The sequence below is a fragment of the Anopheles maculipalpis genome, chromosome 2RL (genome assembly GCF_943734695.1).
Source record: "Anopheles maculipalpis chromosome 2RL, idAnoMacuDA_375_x, whole genome shotgun sequence".
In the NCBI taxonomy this organism is placed as follows: domain Eukaryota; kingdom Metazoa; phylum Arthropoda; class Insecta; order Diptera; family Culicidae; genus Anopheles; species Anopheles maculipalpis.
Window position 1 is genome coordinate 53,398,372 of NC_064871.1, and position 19,822 is coordinate 53,418,193.

The 19,822-nt window shown below is 43.4% G+C and overlaps 6 protein-coding genes across 6 annotated transcripts in view; 5 read left to right on the forward strand and 1 right to left on the reverse strand.

Moving 5' to 3' along the window:
- Positions 1 to 19,822, forward strand: part of LOC126558417 (leucine-rich repeat-containing protein 58) — a 289,270-nt gene that overhangs the window by 169,630 nt on the left and 99,818 nt on the right. The gene's annotated exons all lie outside the window — the stretch shown is intronic.
- The window catches only part of LOC126558623 (probable dimethyladenosine transferase), a 232,181-nt gene that overhangs the window by 131,903 nt on the left and 80,456 nt on the right, over positions 1 to 19,822 (forward strand). The window lies entirely within an intron of this gene.
- Positions 6,819 to 7,570, forward strand: LOC126559046 (probable 28S ribosomal protein S26, mitochondrial). Its single transcript, XM_050215149.1, has one exon. The coding sequence runs from the start codon at positions 6,819 to 6,821 to the stop codon at positions 7,464 to 7,466; it is 648 nt and encodes a 215-aa protein (XP_050071106.1). The 3' UTR covers positions 7,467 to 7,570.
- Positions 7,497 to 8,781, reverse strand: LOC126558409 (DNA-directed RNA polymerase III subunit RPC4). Its single transcript, XM_050214421.1, has 4 exons — positions 8,552 to 8,781; positions 8,330 to 8,490; positions 8,056 to 8,247; positions 7,497 to 7,990 (listed from the first exon to the last, which is right to left on the reverse strand). The coding sequence occupies exons 1-4, from the start codon at positions 8,779 to 8,781 to the stop codon at positions 7,497 to 7,499; spliced, it is 1,077 nt and encodes a 358-aa protein (XP_050070378.1).
- LOC126559683 (KAT8 regulatory NSL complex subunit 3) lies at positions 9,468 to 15,154 on the forward strand. The gene is made up of 5 exons (XM_050215851.1): positions 9,468 to 9,860; positions 9,931 to 10,755; positions 11,153 to 12,932; positions 13,971 to 13,991; positions 14,528 to 15,154. The coding sequence occupies exons 1-5, from the start codon at positions 9,589 to 9,591 to the stop codon at positions 15,125 to 15,127; spliced, it is 3,498 nt and encodes a 1,165-aa protein (XP_050071808.1). The 5' UTR covers positions 9,468 to 9,588; the 3' UTR covers positions 15,128 to 15,154.
- LOC126557079 (polyphosphoinositide phosphatase) lies at positions 15,448 to 19,106 on the forward strand. The gene is made up of 4 exons (XM_050212728.1): positions 15,448 to 15,522; positions 15,619 to 17,212; positions 18,135 to 18,735; positions 18,800 to 19,106. The coding sequence occupies exons 1-4, from the start codon at positions 15,451 to 15,453 to the stop codon at positions 19,104 to 19,106; spliced, it is 2,574 nt and encodes an 857-aa protein (XP_050068685.1). The 5' UTR covers positions 15,448 to 15,450.

Here is a 19,822-nt window from a genome sequence, read left to right on the forward strand (position 1 = left end):
AGCAAAAGACCAAAATGCCGACTGTGGCTTTTGGGCAAACACACAACCAAGTACAACACAACCATGTTGATTTGAGCAACGCGCGCGCGTCCCGTTCGATATTCCTTCCTCCCGAAAGATTTGGTACGCCACAACCACTCTCGATTTGTTTTCTATTTTTAAAATGGCGTTGATGCTTGTACAAACAGGAACGATGATCAAACGAAGTGCGGTAAAACTGTCTCAATTAACATATTGCAAGTTGTGGGAGGATATCGTACACGAATCGAACAACCACAATCATTCAAAGATGTATTAAAACTTTGATCAGTAAATAGTGATGTCCGTTGTGCACCGTTGGAAAATCATCGCTACAGCATTGTTAGCTATGAACGAAACTAATACCACCTACGAAAACAAATAAATAATGCCTCAGAGCATGCAAATAACTAAAGTAACAACATATACAATGGTAAAGGAAGATTGTACCTTGCCCTAGCTTCAAGACCATTTCGTGACTGACGAGTGCAGTGAAGGAAACAAGGGAACATGGTTGAGAATGACCCAGCCGTAGCAGCAGCAGGAAAGATGCCGAGCAAGTAATTTGGTACGAAGAAAGGTATGACATCATTGTCGACGAATGACACGCCACGCCACCATCATCATCATCATCATCATGGTTTAGGCCAGCATCGTGGCGGCAACAAGTGGCGGAACGAACGTAGCGGCAAATGGCTACACAGTGCAACATAGAAAATCGAGAAAAAAAAGTCACTCGAGGGATAGGATTCTCGATAGGCCGTGTGTAACGTGTGGTGGTTTGTGTTCCGGTCCCGGTACTTTCGTTTCAAGTGGGTGGACAACTTGTTCGCAGCATAAAACCACATCAGCGCGCATCGATCACTAAATCTGATCGTAAATGTGTGCTGTGATACAGTGCCTCAAACGGATATCCGGACATCTCCAGTAATTTTACATTATCTCGACTTTCAGCGGGAATATGAAAGCACAGCTTAAAATCCTTTTAACGTACACTACAGTTTTGTAGATGCTTTGGAATTCTTTTGCTTAAACTTCCAGTCTAATTCTTGTTTGACATTTGTTACCAAGAGTGCAACAAACAAGCATTTTCCTACTTTAAATTACTTTAAATGACATGACCGATGACATGTGATGCAGTTTATGTTCCAAGAGTGAAAGATTGTTCATTTTTTCCAAATTATCTTATGAAACTTTAACATAATTTTACGATACATTTCAACATATTCGAACAATAGTTATTGCTTACTATAATGCCAAAAGGATTTCCCTTACTTCTGTATTCTAAACTGTACAATCGTACATCATCAGCCACTTCTCTTAGTTTATATAAAACATCTCTTGTAGAAAGCTTCTGCTTCTTTGTGGCAATTAGACAGATGTCCAGCTGAACCAAAAATAGTGGCCATTGTGTTATCGATCTTAAAATACTATTATACAAAAAAGATTAAAACCACAATTTATCAATATTCCATTAAAGTGTTATATTTAAAATTAAAAAAACAACAGAATTTCTTGGTTCTGACTTTGTGTGGATTTGTGTCATGTGTTATATCAGTAATTTCGGTGCTTTTACAGTGGCATTGCAATAAATTTTGGAAGTAATAATGCAAAGACAACCGACCAAATCTTTACTCTATGGCAGATCCTCCAACAATGCCGGGAGCACCAGATCCGTTTGCACCACCTGTTCATTGACTTCGAGGCGGCCTACGATACCATAGATCGGACAGAACACTATGGAACACCATGCAGCAGTACGGGTTCCCTGGGAAGCTGGTACGGCTGCTAAAGGCCACTATGGACAGGGTGCAGTGCAAGGTGAGAGTTTCGAGCATGCTGTCGGAATCGTTCGAATCTCACCGGGGTCTGAGGCAAGGAGACGGACTCTCCTGTGTGTTGATCAACATTGCTCTGGAGGGGGAGAGTGACTATCTTTGGGGTTGTGTGCGAGCAGGGCGTGTGGCGATGGAGAATGGACCACGAGCTAGCTGAGATGTTTGGCGGTGCTGATATCCTGACGGTAGTCAAAGCCGGAAGGATACGTTGGCTAAGGACTGATTGGAGACCTGGCCATGTCGAAATACGGCGTGCTCAATCCTGAGCAGGCCAAGAAGAAGAAGAAGAATGGATGATTTTTATATTCGGCACTTCTAAGGTAACGCCGGCCATCGAGTGGCTTGATAGACTTGCCAAGAACACATTGTTGAATAATCAGTCCTCACTATGAGGTGACCGTCCAGAAGGAATTTGAACTCCGGTCATGCCGTTTGAAAATTTTGCTGTATGTTGCCTACACCACCGGGCTGCCCCCTGTTCGCTTGATATTCTGATATTCGACATTTTAAATTACTTCTTGATTCTTAAAGTTATTTATCATCAAGCTCTGTCACCCTGTTGTTTGAAGCATTTTTATAATAAAATTGCTACAACTACAAGCAATGCTATGGTGACAATACGGCGGAGAGAAGTTTTATTTAAATAAAAAAAATACATAAGTATTGCTACAATCATTTATCATTTCAGTAGCCGTGATTACGTTTGACGCACTGTACATCAAACAGTCTCCAAACAGTGCTCTAGTGCTTATTATTAAATCAACAACTGCGAGTCAAACACAGGTTTGCCTATTTTATTAGGGATTCATTATTTGTAGCACGACTGGATGCTATAGAAGCGGTGGTCTATTCCATTTTATATAATGCGGTGAGCTACTAATTTAATAAGGTATCCCTCAAACATCGTGTGTCAGTGCACACACGCTCTTCCGACACAAAACGCTACTTACTTAATGTAAATCCTGACATATACTGCTGCAATTTCATACCGTTTATCCTCAATAGCATTGTGGAAAGTGCTGCACTTAATGTCTACCGAACAAAATCAGAACAGAGCACCAAAATCCCCAGACGAAGATTTATATGTAAACCCATAAAAATGCACTCACACCCATAAAGAAAAGATATCCATTTTCATGTGGCCCGTGGCGAGACGAAGGAGAGGAAGAAGCAAACACAAAATTGCATACAAATATACGTCCCAATAACATGCAAAAAGGTGGTCTATTACACCACTAAAGTGGACTGTTTTGAGTCGTTTGAACATTTTACCATTTCGATGTAGTCAAATGTTTGCTTTTATTGTACGGAATCAAACGGATACGGATGCATTGAATATTGTGTACCGTTCGTTTTGCTGTGTATCCATTTAAAACCTACCTGGCACCTGATTTTGTACCGAGCACTCCTGTTTGTCCGCTTGTAATTTAATCCTGCATTTGGGTTTTTGTTTTCGGTTTTCGGTTAGTCCATACCTGCACTGATGGAGAACCATTTCCTGTCTTTCTTATGCCTCCTATTTCGTCACACTGTTTGTGGACGATTGTGTTGCATATTTTAATAAATTAAAACAAGTATCATAAGTTTAATTATTAGCGAAGAACACTAGTAAACCATCAATAGAATGCTGGTAGCTTTCAAGATGAATGAACGAACTATGGAAGGTTTTGCTGGGGTAAAACATTGGGCAAGTTTTACTTTTATCTTATCACATTCCATGTTTTTTGTATCATATTTGGTACAAAAAGCAGACGTAGGCTTTTGGTGCTTGCTTTTGCTTGTATCGACAAACCATAGGAATAAAATGAATTTGTGGAGTATATTTATGACACATTCCCATAAAAACAAAGCAAATTTAAATTACGGGAGATTCATATCCAAATATTTTTTTGGAAAAACAAAAAAAAAAGATCACTTCTGCTCATATAACTGCTTTGAGATTTTTTAGCTACAGGAAAACATAATTTGAAAAAACTTTTTTTTACCTTTGTTAAAATAGAATAAAAAAGCTTTGAACAAGGTCTGGAATAATACAGTGGATCAACTTAGAAACTTTTAGTCTAATGAATAGCCGTTTGTCGAGATAGACAAGGACTTTAAAAGAAAAATAAGGCCTAGTAGCGAACCAAGCCGATTTGAGACCCTGAGCAAAAGGGGTGGTTGAAGGAACCCAACACATCGAATCGTCTGACTGGTACAAAGTTCTGGAGACATCATATGAAAATTGATTTTGCTACACGTTGGCGGAGGCATCGGGGCCCTCTATATGCCTTGGGCTTGCAACATCGCATGGCCTGCATATAGGAAAATCCGTCTCTGTCGATATGTTCCCGAGCTCTTGAAAACTCGCTGTCCCCTCTGTTCTTGTTATATCAAGCTAAGGATCAGTTGGTAGAAAAGGTCCTTTGTGGATGGTTGAATACTGAAACGAAATAAGGAATAAATACGTTTCGAATACGTGTGAAACTCTTAGTGCCACTATTTAGCCCAAGTACCCATTTTAATAAACATGGAGTGTGAGCAGCAAAAATTGTTCCAACTTCAAATATGCACTATGAGAGATTCTATTCATTTGAAGGAGTATTTTCGCAACGTTTAGATTTTGTTGTCATTCGAAAAACTCCTTAAAAACAGTTCGAGTTCGTTATGAGATATGTTCGTTCGTTGTTCGTTCGCGTGAATAAACAATGCATATCATTAATTGAGCTGCTATGGCAACATCTAAGCAACAGGTGTTTCATAGCAGCCCTTCAGTCCATAACAAAACACATACACACACTCAATACATACCTTTCCCAGTTTGCAAATACACCAAAGAAAGCTTGCTGAATTGGCGTCGCTGGAACAGGATAACCTTTCAATTATCTTTTTGCATCTTAAAATTTCACAAGGCACAATTTCCAAACATCAATGCGTAACAACCTGCAAATGAACAATTACTAATAAACACATCATCATACCATAACGCACAGAACACACGATGATGATGATAAAGACAGCGTTGCACTTTTTCCGTTCTTTCTACACGCATCAGCAGGGAACACAGGAAAAACTAAGCTTTTCTTGCACTACCTCTCCGTGCGTGTGTGTGTGTGTGTTTGTCTGTAGAACTTGATCCTCCTTCCTTCCTTTCCAGTCACGGTTTATAATTTCCGGCACGGAGCGTTCTCGCGAAGAGGGTTCGCTCACAATGCAAAAGCACACACACGAAAAGACCATAAACATTCAACACAACATCCGCCGGCAGGGGCCACCGGAAAAACGGCACAGACCGTCGTGTCTCGCGCTTCGTCCCATCCGGCGTACGTTTGTATGCAAAACACACGCATACAAACACACATACACGCACAATAGAAGCCACCACACATGCTTGGTGCAGAGGGTTTACCGAACCCGAACGAGCACGTAAGTGCAGAATACTTCCCACCACATCCGATCCAAGAAAGTTTTTTTGTGTGTGTTTCTTTCACTGTGGTATCTTTGCTTTGATCGCCGTACGTTCTGTTGGAGCTGTGCTGCTGCCCTGACGGCACGTTTCACTCTGACTCTGGAGATGATCGCTCAAGACCCCACCCAAGTAGTTAGTGCTGAACGAGGGGGAGGAAAGGGTGTGAAAGAAATAGAATCCGACGGACGGGGTGATATAATCGGATCTTGGCGTTAGTCAGCGACGCACATACTAATGCCTACAGCACACACACACACGCACACACATGCAAAGGTATTGTAGAAACGGTAAAATCTACACTTAGTACAATACTACGTAAGTTCCATTGGCATCGTTAACATTTCTGAATAACACTTGTGCCGTACTTTGTAGCAGCTTCTAACTACCAATGTGGTAAACCAGGGAAAACCGTTCCGTAAATTTCCTCGATAAGTTACACATTTAAACGTTGCATTTGACGCAAGCTATTTCACACCGGTCGGCACAAAGTTGTCACTCATCCTCCGTGTATCACCTTTCCTTTACTGCTCTCCTCAATCAACAACCGGATGAATAACAACGCGTCACTTTCAATCTGTACGCATATCTCCACTTTACGCTTACTTTAAAACAAAACAAAACGTGTGACTTCAATAATCAGGCCACCTTACGTTCCAAGTGCACGGCAGAGAATACACGGAATGCGAAATGATTTATACTGGTACAGTAAGTAAAGGATCTGTACTGGCAAAGTTACTCTTCGGCTGCAATACACGAAATAAAATCTCATTTATCCGTGGGTCTCGTCCCGTACATCAACGCCACGGATAATCAGATTATTACAACTGACAGGAAGACCAAATTCCCAGTGCGCAATTTTGATATGTGGTTTGACAAATGAAATGGATTGAATTTTGGAAAGGTAAAAAACTAGAAATTGGAACGGAAATTGTTTGATAATTTTTTTAGATAAATTTTCTTAACTTAAAAACAAAATATGGCTATCACCAAGGTTCTCTTCGATCTGGCCCTAGAAAAGAACAAAACATTCTGACAAATGATGAGTGGTTGAACCCTAATTTAGATAACGGTATGGCGTTGATGGAGGTTTATATCGATTTCCGTCTGGATTGTCTGCCTAAGGCTGGTGTCATCGCTCGTCATTGGCTCAATTTGCTGCAAGCCACCGTGCAACGAAATCTTTTTTTTTATTTGTTGGCACGACCAAAATTGACATTCAACCTCATCTGCCATACATTTCCCTTGCAACTATTGGCATGCCACCGAGTACTGACACCAGCCTTGCCTTTTTACCTGCTTTTGCAGATGTCTACAAAGTATTTTCGTTATGACCATTTTGGCAGATCTGAAAATTTAGCCCATTGACGTTTGGTTTTTTCGAAAGTTTCATTTCCTGGCCACGAACCCTGCTTCTACTACACATCATCGCAGTGTTATTCAATATCAACAGAGAGTCAACAAACGTGTACGACTTGGTCGCGGGGCTGAACACCGAAAGCAAAACTACCTTACCGATGGCTAACTTGGCGGCAGCGTTTACCGGCGTTTTTACCAAAGCCAGAGCAGTGGCACTACTGCAATACACCACAGTTCGCTTCCGGCGAAAACCACGCTGGCTCGGTACAGCCAAAAGCAAACTGTTCCGTGTGCCGGAACGCAAGAAACAGATCGAGGAAGAGATTGAAGAGCTAAAACGATTGCACAATAATTATCGCACGCAGATGAAGGCGGTCCGCAACTTTCTTCGTGATGAGGTGGAAGCGTACAAGCTCGTTTCCCGGGCCGGTTTAGTGCTCCAAACACCGGAACAGGAGGAAGCGGAATGGCAAGAAGCGTTGCGCAGAAACGAAGAGTGGAATCAACAGACGGCTGCCAAACGCGAAGAACGGCTAGCGGCGGAACGGGCGGCTCGCAAGGAGTACATATTGGAAAGGCTAGTTTTGAAAGAGCAACGAGAGGGTGACAAAAAGGAACAAATTGAAGCGAAGGTACGCGTCGAGAAAGAACAGTCGAAAACGTTTATCACGCGCGACAACATCGATAAGGCAATCGAGCTGGCACTGGTGCAGCCGACTTCCTTCAACTTTGCCCTAGACCGCGACGGAAATCTGCATCGGGCGACCACAGATGCTGCTCCCAAAGAAAACAATCCACAAAGCTAGATATCCGCGCGTCTAGGATCATCGTATATTTCATGTAGAATTCTTGAATAAATATTCCCAATCCGGGGACGCATTCAGCTTTGCGTTGATAGTGCCGATGTTAATGATGTTACCATTGCGTTCGACTTGATTAGTGTTGATAGAGACCAGCTCTTGTAAAAATCCTGTGTCCATACCGAGGTTGATGTCAAACATTATGTCGCCCAACATTAGCTTTACCTTTCCGGAACGGTACCGTATCAGTTTCCCAATATAACCTTCTGCCAAATCTCGAACTGTACAATACTGGGGCGTATCTTCGTCGTTGACCGTTGCTTCCGACTTACAATCGCTGCCACCATTCGGTGCGGTGGCACCTTTGTCAGCGGCATCGCACTTACCAGGCAATGCATCGGGCAATTGTAACAGGAACATCTTGTTGTGTTGTTCACCGGATAACACGTTTTCGACAGAGTTCACTGGATCCTGCTTTGGTTCTGCTAAGTTTTCCGTCTTTACTTCTGGGGGTTTGATTTTGTAGTCAGCTAAAATTTATGAAATTAATGAAAACGCAATTTCATGATGGAGACCAGAGCATTTCTGAGCTTACAGTTTTCTAGCTTGATCGGTAGCTTTAATCCGTTTTCTATCTTTTGCTCCAGTTCTGCAAGATCTTCATCATTGTCGTTGTACAAATTTTGTATCAATTTATGCTCGACCTCCAAATTTATTTTGGTATCCGTTCTAGAAAACATAGGTTTTCTAATGGATTCTCCTGGCTCTTTTGAAGAACTAGATTTGTCTGAAGCGACAAGTAAATCGAAAACGATCATTAATGAACAATAATGTGCATAAATCCGGTCACACAACGCCACGAAGCTTACCCGATTTGGATGCACGGGTGAGAACGCGTTGAGCTAAACCATCCGAAAAGATGCCAGATGTCTGTATCATTGCTGCCTTTTTATTTCTCGTATCTTTATCATTTTTGTTACGATCAGTCTTTACTCTGCTCTTTGGACCAGTGGATGCTGTTTTCACGTCCCTGTAAATACGATCACATAATGTATTATTCATCTGTTGAGCTTCATTCCCACAAAACTTACGTATTTTTGTTTCTCACTGCGTTCAGGTTGGGCGTGTATACTTTTTTGTTCGCCGGAGGTTTTGTTGTGCGTCCATTAGCTAAAGTGAGATCTCGCGGTCCACGGAATGTCTGTAAGCGCTCCGTTTTTACCGTCGCTTCCATTGGCACAGTACCAATAAGATTTTTCCCTTTCTCGATGAATGCCGACTCGATGTTTGGTTCTTGTTTGATCCGAGGAGCAGAATCCATTTTCACCTGTTATTGCGGAGCTTGAACGAGTGCGTATTTCTTTCGTCACCAGCTTTACATGCGCTTTCCTTCAATCGTTTTGGGGGAAACCAAAACAATCCCGTTCAAGGTATATACAGTGTTCTAACCCTATCGACAAAATTTCGTTAATAACCACTACCAAGGTTTTTTCAATACAAATTTGCCTTAGAAGGGCCTTAGTTGGCGGATTAACATCGATCGAAATACGCCAACTTAGGAACTATTAACGCAAAATTGTATTGAAAAGAAGCGTGTAGTTATTGAGGCAATTTTATCAATGGGGACTAAGTGTAGCAACCTTTAATCATTTTCTGAAAATTACAATTTGGCAACACTGCACGATGAAAAACGAATTTCGAACGAAAACGTATGTGGTTTGTTCTTGATTTTATTCGTGTGTTTGACTCGTGTGTTTTTAGCTTTTAGTTTTCGAAAAACGCTATCGTTAATTCAAAAATTTCCAAACTCTATTGATGTTCCAAAAACATTTCGTTCAAATGTCAATTCACCATGTCCCAAGGGCCAACTAATGTGCGCTTTCATACGTGAAAAATGCTGTTTTGTTTGATCCGCGCTGATGCAAGTTCCGCGTATGTACAATAAAACGCAATTAATACAACATTCAACGAGTGTAGCATCGATTAATATCATCATATCGTGCATTAATAGTGTCTAGTGAAGCGCTTCAGCATCAGTGAGCAACGCAAGAAACAACGCATTGCCTGTTTCTTGCAGGGCTTATTTCGGAAAGCGAAGCGGAAAGCAAACATCACGACGACGCCTATCATGGAACACAGTTATACGCGCGATTTTCGTCTTCTGGAAAGTAGTCAAACCGCAATGACCCGTACATTGATGATCCATCGGCCACCTCAGTGCCCTTCGTGTCACACCCATTCGCACGACGAACGAATCGATCTGGAGGAATCATACAATCCACCGATACCGTCGTACAATGAGGAAAGCGCACGGCGCGCTATGCAGGAGAGTGAAAACATAGTGGTTACTGCTAGAAACTCCGTATCGGATGAGGATGATTGGGAGGAACGAGTCAACACGTAAGATTTGGATTTGCGCGAATGACTCTTCTTACGATTTGCTAATCTCGGTTTGACCTCACATTTCTAGGTTCGGATGGACTGTGCAACAGTTTAAGTTGTTTGATCGTGTCGCACGGCTGCTCGATATGGACCGGCTGGCAAGATTGACCAACACGGAAAAGCAGCACGAACCAGTGCATCGCCGAACGGTCATTGATAAGTCGGTTAGCCGGCTCCGACAGGCGCTGGCGAGCGTTTCGTGGGAAACGAGACTAACACAGTGGCTGCACGTGCTGTTGATGGAAAATCTTCCACCCTCGTATTTGGCCATCTACATCGACATCCTGCAAACACTGCATGCCAAACTGCCGATGTTGGCGAATAAAATGATCTTTGGAAGTTCTCTTAACGTAGGCCAGGAGCTGCTACGCCCGGTTCTAAAGAAACCATGGGAACCTATAGTGTCGCACAAAAATCGAAAGCTTCCCGGCCAGCCGTACATCGTGGTAGCACCATCGGTGCCTAACTTCTCCCAACCGACCGCACGACAGCAGAAATGGTTCAGCCTGTTTGCCACAATGTCCTCGGTGATACCGATACAAGGCACGCAGGGTAAAAACAATATTGACAAACAGTCGCTGCAGCTGTTGGCAGAAAATATGGTGGCCACTACTCGGGCCAAAATACAGCAGGTGCGCAGCACAACACCGAACCGATCGATCATTTTGGTTGGTTTCGATGCTGGCTCCGCTATTGCCATTCAGGTCGGTTTGGTGGAGTCCGTTAGCTGTGTAATTTGCTTGGGATTCTCGTACAACACGTACAATGGTGTGCGTGGCACGCCAGATGATCACATGGTCGACATCGGTTGTCCCGTACTGTTTGTCATTGGTCAAAATTCTGCGCGCGCAAGGTAAGCTACCAAAACACTATCGTAACCCTGTCCCGGGCAACCAGAAAAACTTCATATTCCAGGCTACTTCATAACCGAGCTACCCGAGTAGCCAGAAACTTTGAAGACTTATCACTTGTTTATACGTAATCGGAAAGTTAAATCAACTTTTCTTCTTTCTATAAATTTAAATACGTTGCATCAATTCTAAGCAATTTCCAATCAAAGATGGCATGCTTTTTTCGGTTAAAATGAAAAAAAAAACAATTTAAATATGAAAATAACTGTAATTTACTCATCTCAAATTTACAGTCAATCGGATTCCTGGAATTGAAGAAAAAGCTATTAAAATGGAATCCCGCCAGTTGTCTGGAATAGTACTAACAAGTTTCTTTTTTTCCCATTCCTCTTGGTACAGCCATGAAGAAATAGAAATGCTGCGCGATCGCATGTCCACCCAAACATCGCTCGTCGTGGTAGGAGCGGCAGACGAGTGTCTCCGTGTGTCGAAAACGAAGCGCAAAATTGAAGGAGTAACTCAATCCATGGTAGACAATATGGTTGCTGACGAGATAGCGGAATTCGCCACTAATTGCTTAGTAAGCCCTCCGCGGTCGAAGCAATCTGGTACGGGTGGACAGTTCACAAATGGTGCATGTCAGTCGGAAATAATGCACCAATCCAAACGCTCCGAAAACGACCAAACGGGTCATCAACGCAAGCGAAAACACGCACCAGATTCTAAAGCTGACAATAAGATGCAGAAAAAATCACAGAATCGGCGTTCGACTAAAACGTCCTCAACTCAACCACCCGATACGACATTCTCTACCTCTCAGTCTTCACAGGATGCACTGGACGTGGCGATCCAGAGCATTTTGCCAACATCGGACAAGCAAATAAAGTGTGAAAAAATCATTCTACCACTTGCGACGAACGATGAGCTGCTGAAATTTGAATCTGGTAGTACGCAAATCATCTCTGCCAGGGCTAGCACGCCGATAGTGCTGCCGGCACTGAAACGTGAAACCCCGCAACAGCAGGGTAATGTGAATGTTAAGTTGATCGAATCAAATCAACTGATCCATCTAAAGCCAGCTACAGGAACAACACAGAAATTTTATTCCATCAAATCATCCTCCAAACCGGTCGTGTCCGTGCTAGCGAATGCAAGTCCCGCTGTAAGCGATGGCGCTATATCATCGACTGAAATTAGTAGTCCACCAAAGTTTACGATCGTACGCAGCATAGGCTCCACACCGACTGTCTTTAGTTCGTCAGGGGATGGAAATGTTACCGCTAGCAAAGTTGCTAGAGACCTTTCGGAAACAAACATCTTTGATCTTCCCATCGTATTTGCCGACAGTGATGGCATCATTCAGGAGGGCTCTCCCGAAAAATCAAAACAAGACATACGACCCGCAAGTGGTGGGTCGACGGTTACAGGAGTAACATCAACCGTAACAGCGATGGGTGGATCTCCAACGTCGGCAAACGTGGAAAGTAGCGCCACGCCTGTTCAGGCAACCGGTAACCGTTATATTACACTGCAACAGTCTGCCACAGGTGGCTTACCACAAATATCTATTGGAAAGAATGCCAAGCAGCTGGTGGTCATTAACAAGGGCACGCTCAAACCGGTCGATCCCAGTATGGTGTTGCCGGTGGGAACAAAAATTAATCTACCTTTGGCCGTTGCATCAAGTGCGACAGCCGTAAATACAGCACCCAGCACGGTGGTAACGACTGGAGTGGGCGCAAGACCAAAATTTACAAAGCTTCTGTTGACCAAACCACTTACGAGCGCTGGCACTAGCACCGGTGGTGTGGTGAAGAATTTGGGAGAACTATTATCGGGCAGCAAAATTGGATTTGTCAACTGTGCTACTGGTGTAAAACAGACCAACGTAACCAGCGGAACACCGGTGACCTTGCAACAGAACAAAATTCAATCCATCGTTCTTAATCCGTTCAACGCGAGCAAGCTACAGCAAACTGTGGCCGGTAAGGAAGTAACAGGCACATCGGTCGCTGGCAGTAGTATTCCGATCGTTGGAAGCAATAAGATTTTGATTAAGACGACCACCTCGGCACTATCTGCTGCAAGTGCGGGACCTTCGCTGGTGGGACGGAATTTGAAGTTCAACATCGTGTCCACATCGACGGCCGCAAAGCAGAGTAACAGTACATCGCGTAGTGTGGATAATTCGCCAAAGGAAAAATAATTCTTTACAGTTTCTTTGTTTTACACTTACTAAGTAAAACTTTGTAGGATTAGCCATTAACTTTTATGGTCAAAAGTAGAAATATGTACTAAAATGTGGATTTAAATGAATGATATATGAAAGATAACTTTTGTAATGTAACTCTATTTGATCGGTTCCTCTGTCTCCCTGTGAATGGTGTAAACATATTTTACGGTCTAGAACGTCCGGTGTCATTCTCATGCCATGACCAGCCATTGCGGGTGTTTTTAGTACCGAAAATTCCTTTGACAGTGGCTGGTTGGTATTCAAGATCTGACTCTGTATCACATTATGTCATGCAGAAGTGAATTTTTGTTAACAGGGCTAGTACTGAAACTCAAGATATTGCGTGGTTTACACTTTTGGAATGCTTCTACTACATAGAAACTTCACGAAACCCTTAGGATCTGGATTAATTTTAAGCTGATGATCTCCGAAGTTTTGATTGTACCATCACAGTCCTGAATGCTGCCTGTAAGGTGTATGGCACACCTGGCAGCAGTAAGGTTTCCCTGGGAAGCTGAAACGCGAGGCCAATAGGATTGGGTTGAAGATCCATGTGGCGAAGACAAAATTCCTGCTTGCCGGAGGCTCTGACTCGGAAGCAAAGTATACGATATATCGCACACTGATACGTCCGGTAGTCTTCTACGGGTACAAGTCCTGGACTATGCTAACGGAGGCTGCCTATGCACTCGTCATTTTCGAATGGCAGATGCCAAGGACTATCTTTCGCGGTGTGTGTGTGAGCAGGACGTATGGCGAAGGAGAATGAACCACGAGCTCGCTGAGCTGTTTGGCGGTACTGTTATCCTAAATGTAGTCGTAGTCTAAGCCGGAAAGATACGATGGCTGGAGCAATTGATGAAGATGCGGGACTCATGCACTCGGCCATGAGCCAAGGCTGGACGATGGTAGTCTTAGACAGAGTTTTCTGGAAACGGATTGGAGACCTGGCCATATCTGCGCAACGTATTCAACCCTGAGCAGACCAAGAAGAAGATCTTCGAAGTTTCGATTCTCGGATGGCTATCTTTACCATGTCGGACGAGTGGTGAAACATGAAGCTTGGAGGCCCTATACAGAATGAAAGAAGTAGATACTTACTACATTGCGTTGACTGGAGGTCGTTTGCGAATAAGAGGCCATTACTTTCTTTTGTGTCGTATAGTATAAGAAAGGAAGTTTGCCACGAGGTGACGAATAGAATAAAGCGGTTACTATTTTATTCCTGTAGAACGGCCAGGCCGCTATTGCTTAAGAATAAAGTGGTTAAATTGAATTTAAAATTTGAATTGCCCCTGAAGCCTCGATTCTGCGCACAATTGAAGCGCTTTCTTTTGCCGATTGCGCAACAGTACGTTTGTTTACAACGACCGCTGTCAAATTACTCTGCAAAGCAATACAAAGCTGCTTTGCCGGTCAACCCTTCCCGGGATGATGAAATAATCGCTCCTTAAGTAGTAAAAAACTAACGGTGAGTTAATCCATCGTAATATATTGGCACAGATATTAACCTCAAAATCGATATCGGTTTACAATTTCAGAAAATGCTTACCCTCAGACCCGCCGTGTGGGGCATCCTGTCCCAAACGAAGCCGATGGTTCTGCAAACCAAACCTCTCAGCAGACCATTCTGGGGCTGGGTTAACATGATGTTTAATCGTGTGGACCGTGCCCGGCTGAAGAAAGTTGGCCCCGATCGTTTGTGCGCCGAATGGTTGCTAAAGAATGGAGCAAAGGCAAAATTTGTCAAGGACAGCCGAACACACGTACACTTCAATGCACTACCGGATGAAGCGCTACCGGTACTGATGGAAGAGCTCGATGGCACCGACTCGGGAATCATGCACATTGGTTTCGACCATCTGGAAGGGTTGAGCCGGCTTAGGAAAGTGGTACTGCACAACTGTGTCTACATTGACGATCAAGCACTGTATAAGCTACGATACGTAGCCAGTACGCTGGAAGAAGTGCAAATTTCCAAATGCGGCAACGTTACGGATCACGGGCTATTGCATCTGAAGCAGCTGACCAAGTTGCAGCAGGTGAAAACGTTCGATTTGCCATACGTGAAAAACATGAAGGCTGTGGAAACAACGCTAAAGCAAGCACTTCCGAATTGCAAATTTGATATGAATCCTTAAGAAAGGCGAAATAAAAGCGTAGATTTGGTAAATTGGTTAAAGCGTGACCATTGGCAGAAAAATAACACAGTTCGAACTAGTTACAATACTAATTTTATAGATCCACCGATAAGATAGGTAAAAAGTCAGCATCTGAACAAACATAAACAAATAGCTTCGTCGATTGTTACGAATCGACGACACAGCAGCAGTCGATGAAAGAATGACAAATTTCTTGATCGACTGATATTGTTCATAACAAAGACAAACCCAGCAAAGTCCGTGTGAAAGTGAGCTGAAATTTCGTTTCTAGATTAATATTAGGAATTGTTCATACAATAACCATGGATCAAAATGTACGATTTCATCCACTAATAAGCTCGATACAGAAAGTGGCTTTGTTCGAGACAAAGGCGGTGAGTGTTTTTTTCCCTCACGGTTGTGCCAAGTGCCAAGTGCTGCCCGGTTCACACTTTATTTGTCGATGACTAATTATCGCTTTTTCCTACCAGAAACTCTACCTTATCGGCAGCAACAGTAAAGAAACGCGCTTTCGCGTGCTAGAAATTGATAGACGTGCTCCGGAACTTACAATCTATGAAAATCCAAACGAGCTCGAAAAGGGTGACATCCGCAAATTTGTTCAATCGCGCTCCTTCATCCGGTCGATCAGTGCGTATGGTGTGCTGGGGTTTGTAAAGTTTCTCGAAGGTTACTATTTGATTCTGGTCACAAAACGCACACGATGCGCTTTTATTGGCAAGCATATCATATACACCATCAAGGATACGGCCATGATACGGGTGAACGAATCGTCGGGCAAACAGATGCACCCGTTGGAACAGCGCTACGTGAAGATGTTTAACAATGTGGATTTAAATAGCAACTTCTACTTTAGCTACAGTTATGACCTCACGCACAGCTTGCAGTACAATCTGGCTGCGCCCAAGTTCGTGGGAACGCGATGCGACATTGTCCAGGATGAGCCCTTGGTGTGGCAGAATCGAACCGGCGAAAAGATTACGTACGCATTCCGGGGTGTATCGCGGGAACGATTCGTGTGGAATGCGTTCCATCTTAAGCCACTGCGAGACGTTGTACATAAGGATTGGATGCTGGAAATCATACACGGCTTCATCAGCCAATCCAGCATCAGCATATTCGGTCGGCAGGTGTACGTTTGCCTGATAGCACGACGAAGCACTCGGTACGCCGGGACTCGATTCCTGAAGCGTGGCGCAAACTTTCACGGTGACGTTGCGAATGAGGTTGAAACGGAGCAGATCGTGCTGGATGGCAATCGGATGTGCAGTTTCACCCAACTTCGAGGCTCTGTTCCCTCACATTGGTCACAGGACGTCAGCAAAATGGTACCAAAACCACAGATCGCTATCGATCTGTCTGATCCGTACGGTGAAACGGCGGGCAAACACTATCAGCGCCTGATGTTCCATTATGGCGCTCCCGTGATCATACTGAACTTGGTGAAAACGAGAGAAAAGCGTCGCCACGAAAGTCTTCTCAGCGAGGAAATGTATTCGACGGTAAGCTACCTGAATCAATTTCTTCCGCCACATCTCCGCATACGGTACATCGACTTCGATATGGCACGCAAAAGCCGGGGCACGGGAAATGTGATGGAAAAGTTGGCGAAGATTGCGGAAACAGTGATCCAGCAGACGGGCATGTTTTATTCGGACGATGAGCGAAACCAAAGGCAGACCGGTATTGTGCGCGTCAACTGTGTCGATTGTCTGGATCGTACCAATACGGCACAGTTTGCGATCGGGAAGTGTGTGCTGGCACACCAGCTGTACGATCTAGGGTTCCTGAAGGAACGCAAGCTAGAGTTTGAATCGGATTGTATAACGATGCTGGAGAATCTGTACGAAGATCATGGCGATACGTTGGCGCTTCAGTACGGTGGCTCGCAGCTAGTGCATCGGATAAAAACCTACCGGAAGACGGCGGTATGGGCCTCACAGGGCAATGACATTATGCAAACGCTCAGCCGATACTACAGCAACACGTTCAGCGATACAGAAAAACAGCACAGCATCAATTTGTTCCTTGGGTACTACATTCCTTCGAAGGCGGAAGTAAACAGTGAGTATTTGCCTCGTGAGTGATAAAATGGAGGCTAGTTTATGCCAGATTTCAGGGATAGTCATTTCAATTCGTAGACCCTTGGGTCTTATTTTTATAACAAGGATTCTCTAGACTTCCTCCCAATTTACTGGGACTAACTTACACTTAGATATCCAGGTTAGCGATCTTAGATCCAGCTTCATAGCGATATATTATCACATACACATACTCCAATAGATTTCGGCTACCGTAGTCAAAATTGTAGTTTATTGAGGCAGTAATGGGAGGTATGTTTTAGACTCTATCTAGCTATATTAACATCGTTGTGCGTAATCGAAAAAAACATCATAATTTTTCGATCACGATTACTCATGCACAGCGCCATCTGTCGGAGAGTAGCTACTAAAGCTTTTGGCAGCATCGCTACGTTCCCTTCTAATAATTTCGTCGAACCCTTCGACTATTGATGATAATTATCCTAAATTTGTTTAGGCCATACGTAGGTACAAATGACGTAGATCATCCCTGCTTATTTCTATAATGACCTGCGGGTTAATTTCTGCTGAGAACTCTGAAATCTGTTCTCTCTTTGATGAGTATTTGAAGAGCAAATAATCATTGATGAAAAGCTCTAAACCTCTCTGATGTAAATCAGAACTGATCTCCTGAGGAACTTTATCAGATAATGATCGACCATATAATAGCTTCCAAGACATTTTTGAACCAATAAGCCCTGTTAATGCGGGACGGTCCAAACGGGTTTTGATTGCGTTGTGAAACATTGGCCTGGCAGCTACTCGGATTTGATACTATAGTCGTCTATTCGCCCAAATGGCTCTAAGTTATAAGGTGGTAATCCGAATTCTGATTTAAACATTTCAAACAGACAAATATAAAAGCCTTTCAATACATATGATCAACATGGTTTGCTTCATTTCAGGACCTCTTCATATATGGGATCTGGAGACTGACTTTTACATTCACAACTCGCGGTTCGATGAGATCAGACAGATTTCATCCACCCCGCTAACGCAATGGGTTAGTCCGTTCGTGATGAACTGCCTGCCGGCCGCCGTAAGCGATGAGAATCGCGTCGTAAAGGAGCTGATCAAAATCCATTCGCCAGATGCCGAAATAATTGATTACTATTCCAACTTCCATTACGATTACAAGCTTACATCGTTCGAGGAACACATCGACTACCAGCTAAGCCATCTGTCACGGAATCTGGCACCGGCCTTCCGGTCTAATTTTAGCCCGTTCGAGCCAATTCGACGACAGCAAAGTACGGCACTGAAAAATCCTTCCCTTACGGGCCAATCGTCGACGAGTTCGGCAAATAGCTCGTCGTCCGACCGGTCGGACGATGAATCGGAATCGGACGAGGAGGATAAGAGTAGTCGCAATGCAGCAGCACCGACGAGCAGCAGTAACAACAGTAGCCGGGCAGAGGATCCCGTCACGCTGAGCTCCATGTTTCCGATGACGAATGATATATATGGGTTCGAGATACGGATGCCGAATAAGGCGGACATGCTAAAGTAAGCCTGGGTTGATCAGTGTGTCGCATGAGATGATAATGCGTTTGTCTTTCTTTCATCCTAGGTACGAAAAGTATGCAGAAATTAATCGTATCTCTAGCTCATCCGGTGGACCGATTCGACCGTCCTCGCCCCACCAACACAACCGCCATGCGCAGATGAACGAGAGTGGGGGACTTTCGATACACAACAATGAAATTATCATCGCGAACGGAACAACCGAGAAGGACATCCAGCACGATATGCCGATTCCGACCGTAAGCGAGGAAAGTGTGGCAATCTACGAGAAGTACTGTGCGCTGAAGTATACCATCATGCACAATTACCAGTGCGATCCAAAGATACTGGAGTACGTTAGTATGTTCGCATAGGGTGGAGGGCAAATAAACTACAGTACGCCACACTAGATGTCACCAACAACTTTATTCTGTGTTCCCCATTTTTGTTCGTCTTGATTGTACATAAGTGGTAAGTAGTTTAGCATGATAATAGCGATTTTGACGCTTGGCAGGCGTGCCTGCCCTTGTCCTTGCTCTAAGTTTACTAGTTATAAGTATTTTAGCTCCGTTTTTGGTTCTCCCGCCTTTGCGTCTCTAGTCACAGCAATGGATACACTGATAAACGCGTGTTTTTAAAAAAATGGACCATAACAGTCACTTGCAAAACGCATCCAACCGCACATCATACACTTTGTAACATCATTTCCCATCGATTCCTATCACCATATATAATATATATGTATATATGTATTTCCATACCTATTGTATATGATTGTGGGTGTGTTTGTATATAGTATGTAGTATATATGTATATATATAGAAATATGTTTTAGAGAGTATCTACTATATCATCGATTTTATAATATATAGTTGTATATGTTATTTACCAATTAATACTTTCAGCATGACACACCGGCTTTCCGGTTTACTTTAGTCTAGTGGATAAATCTAATGTACGGATCCTCGTTTGATTAATATTCCTCTAGGTCGAGAAATTTCAATATCAAACCGTACACAACAAATGGAATATATCTCACGGTTGCAATAACGTGTAAATATTGGTATTAGTTTGTCTCTAAAGGGAACAC

Coding starts and splice junctions, on each gene's coding strand:
- LOC126559683 (XM_050215851.1), top strand. CDS start 9,589: ATGGAACACAGTTATACGCGCGATTTTCGTCTTCTGGAAAGTAGTCAA. Junction 9,861..9,930: donor TGGGAGGAACGAGTCAACAC/GTAAGATTTGGA, acceptor TCACATTTCTAG/GTTCGGATGGACTGTGCAAC. Junction 10,756..11,152: donor CAAAATTCTGCGCGCGCAAG/GTAAGCTACCAA, acceptor CTCTTGGTACAG/CCATGAAGAAATAGAAATGC.
- LOC126559046 (XM_050215149.1), top strand. CDS start 6,819: ATGGCTAACTTGGCGGCAGCGTTTACCGGCGTTTTTACCAAAGCCAGA.
- LOC126557079 (XM_050212728.1), top strand. CDS start 15,451: ATGGATCAAAATGTACGATTTCATCCACTAATAAGCTCGATACAGAAA. Junction 15,523..15,618: donor CTTTGTTCGAGACAAAGGCG/GTGAGTGTTTTT, acceptor TTTTCCTACCAG/AAACTCTACCTTATCGGCAG. Junction 18,736..18,799: donor AATAAGGCGGACATGCTAAA/GTAAGCCTGGGT, acceptor CTTTCATCCTAG/GTACGAAAAGTATGCAGAAA.
- LOC126558409 (XM_050214421.1), bottom strand. CDS start 8,781: ATGGATTCTGCTCCTCGGATCAAACAAGAACCAAACATCGAGTCGGCA. Junction 8,491..8,551: donor GCAGTGAGAAACAAAAATAC/GTAAGTTTTGTG, acceptor TCGTATTTACAG/GGACGTGAAAACAGCATCCA. Junction 7,991..8,055: donor ACCGATCAAGCTAGAAAACT/GTAAGCTCAGAA, acceptor CATAAATTTTAG/CTGACTACAAAATCAAACCC.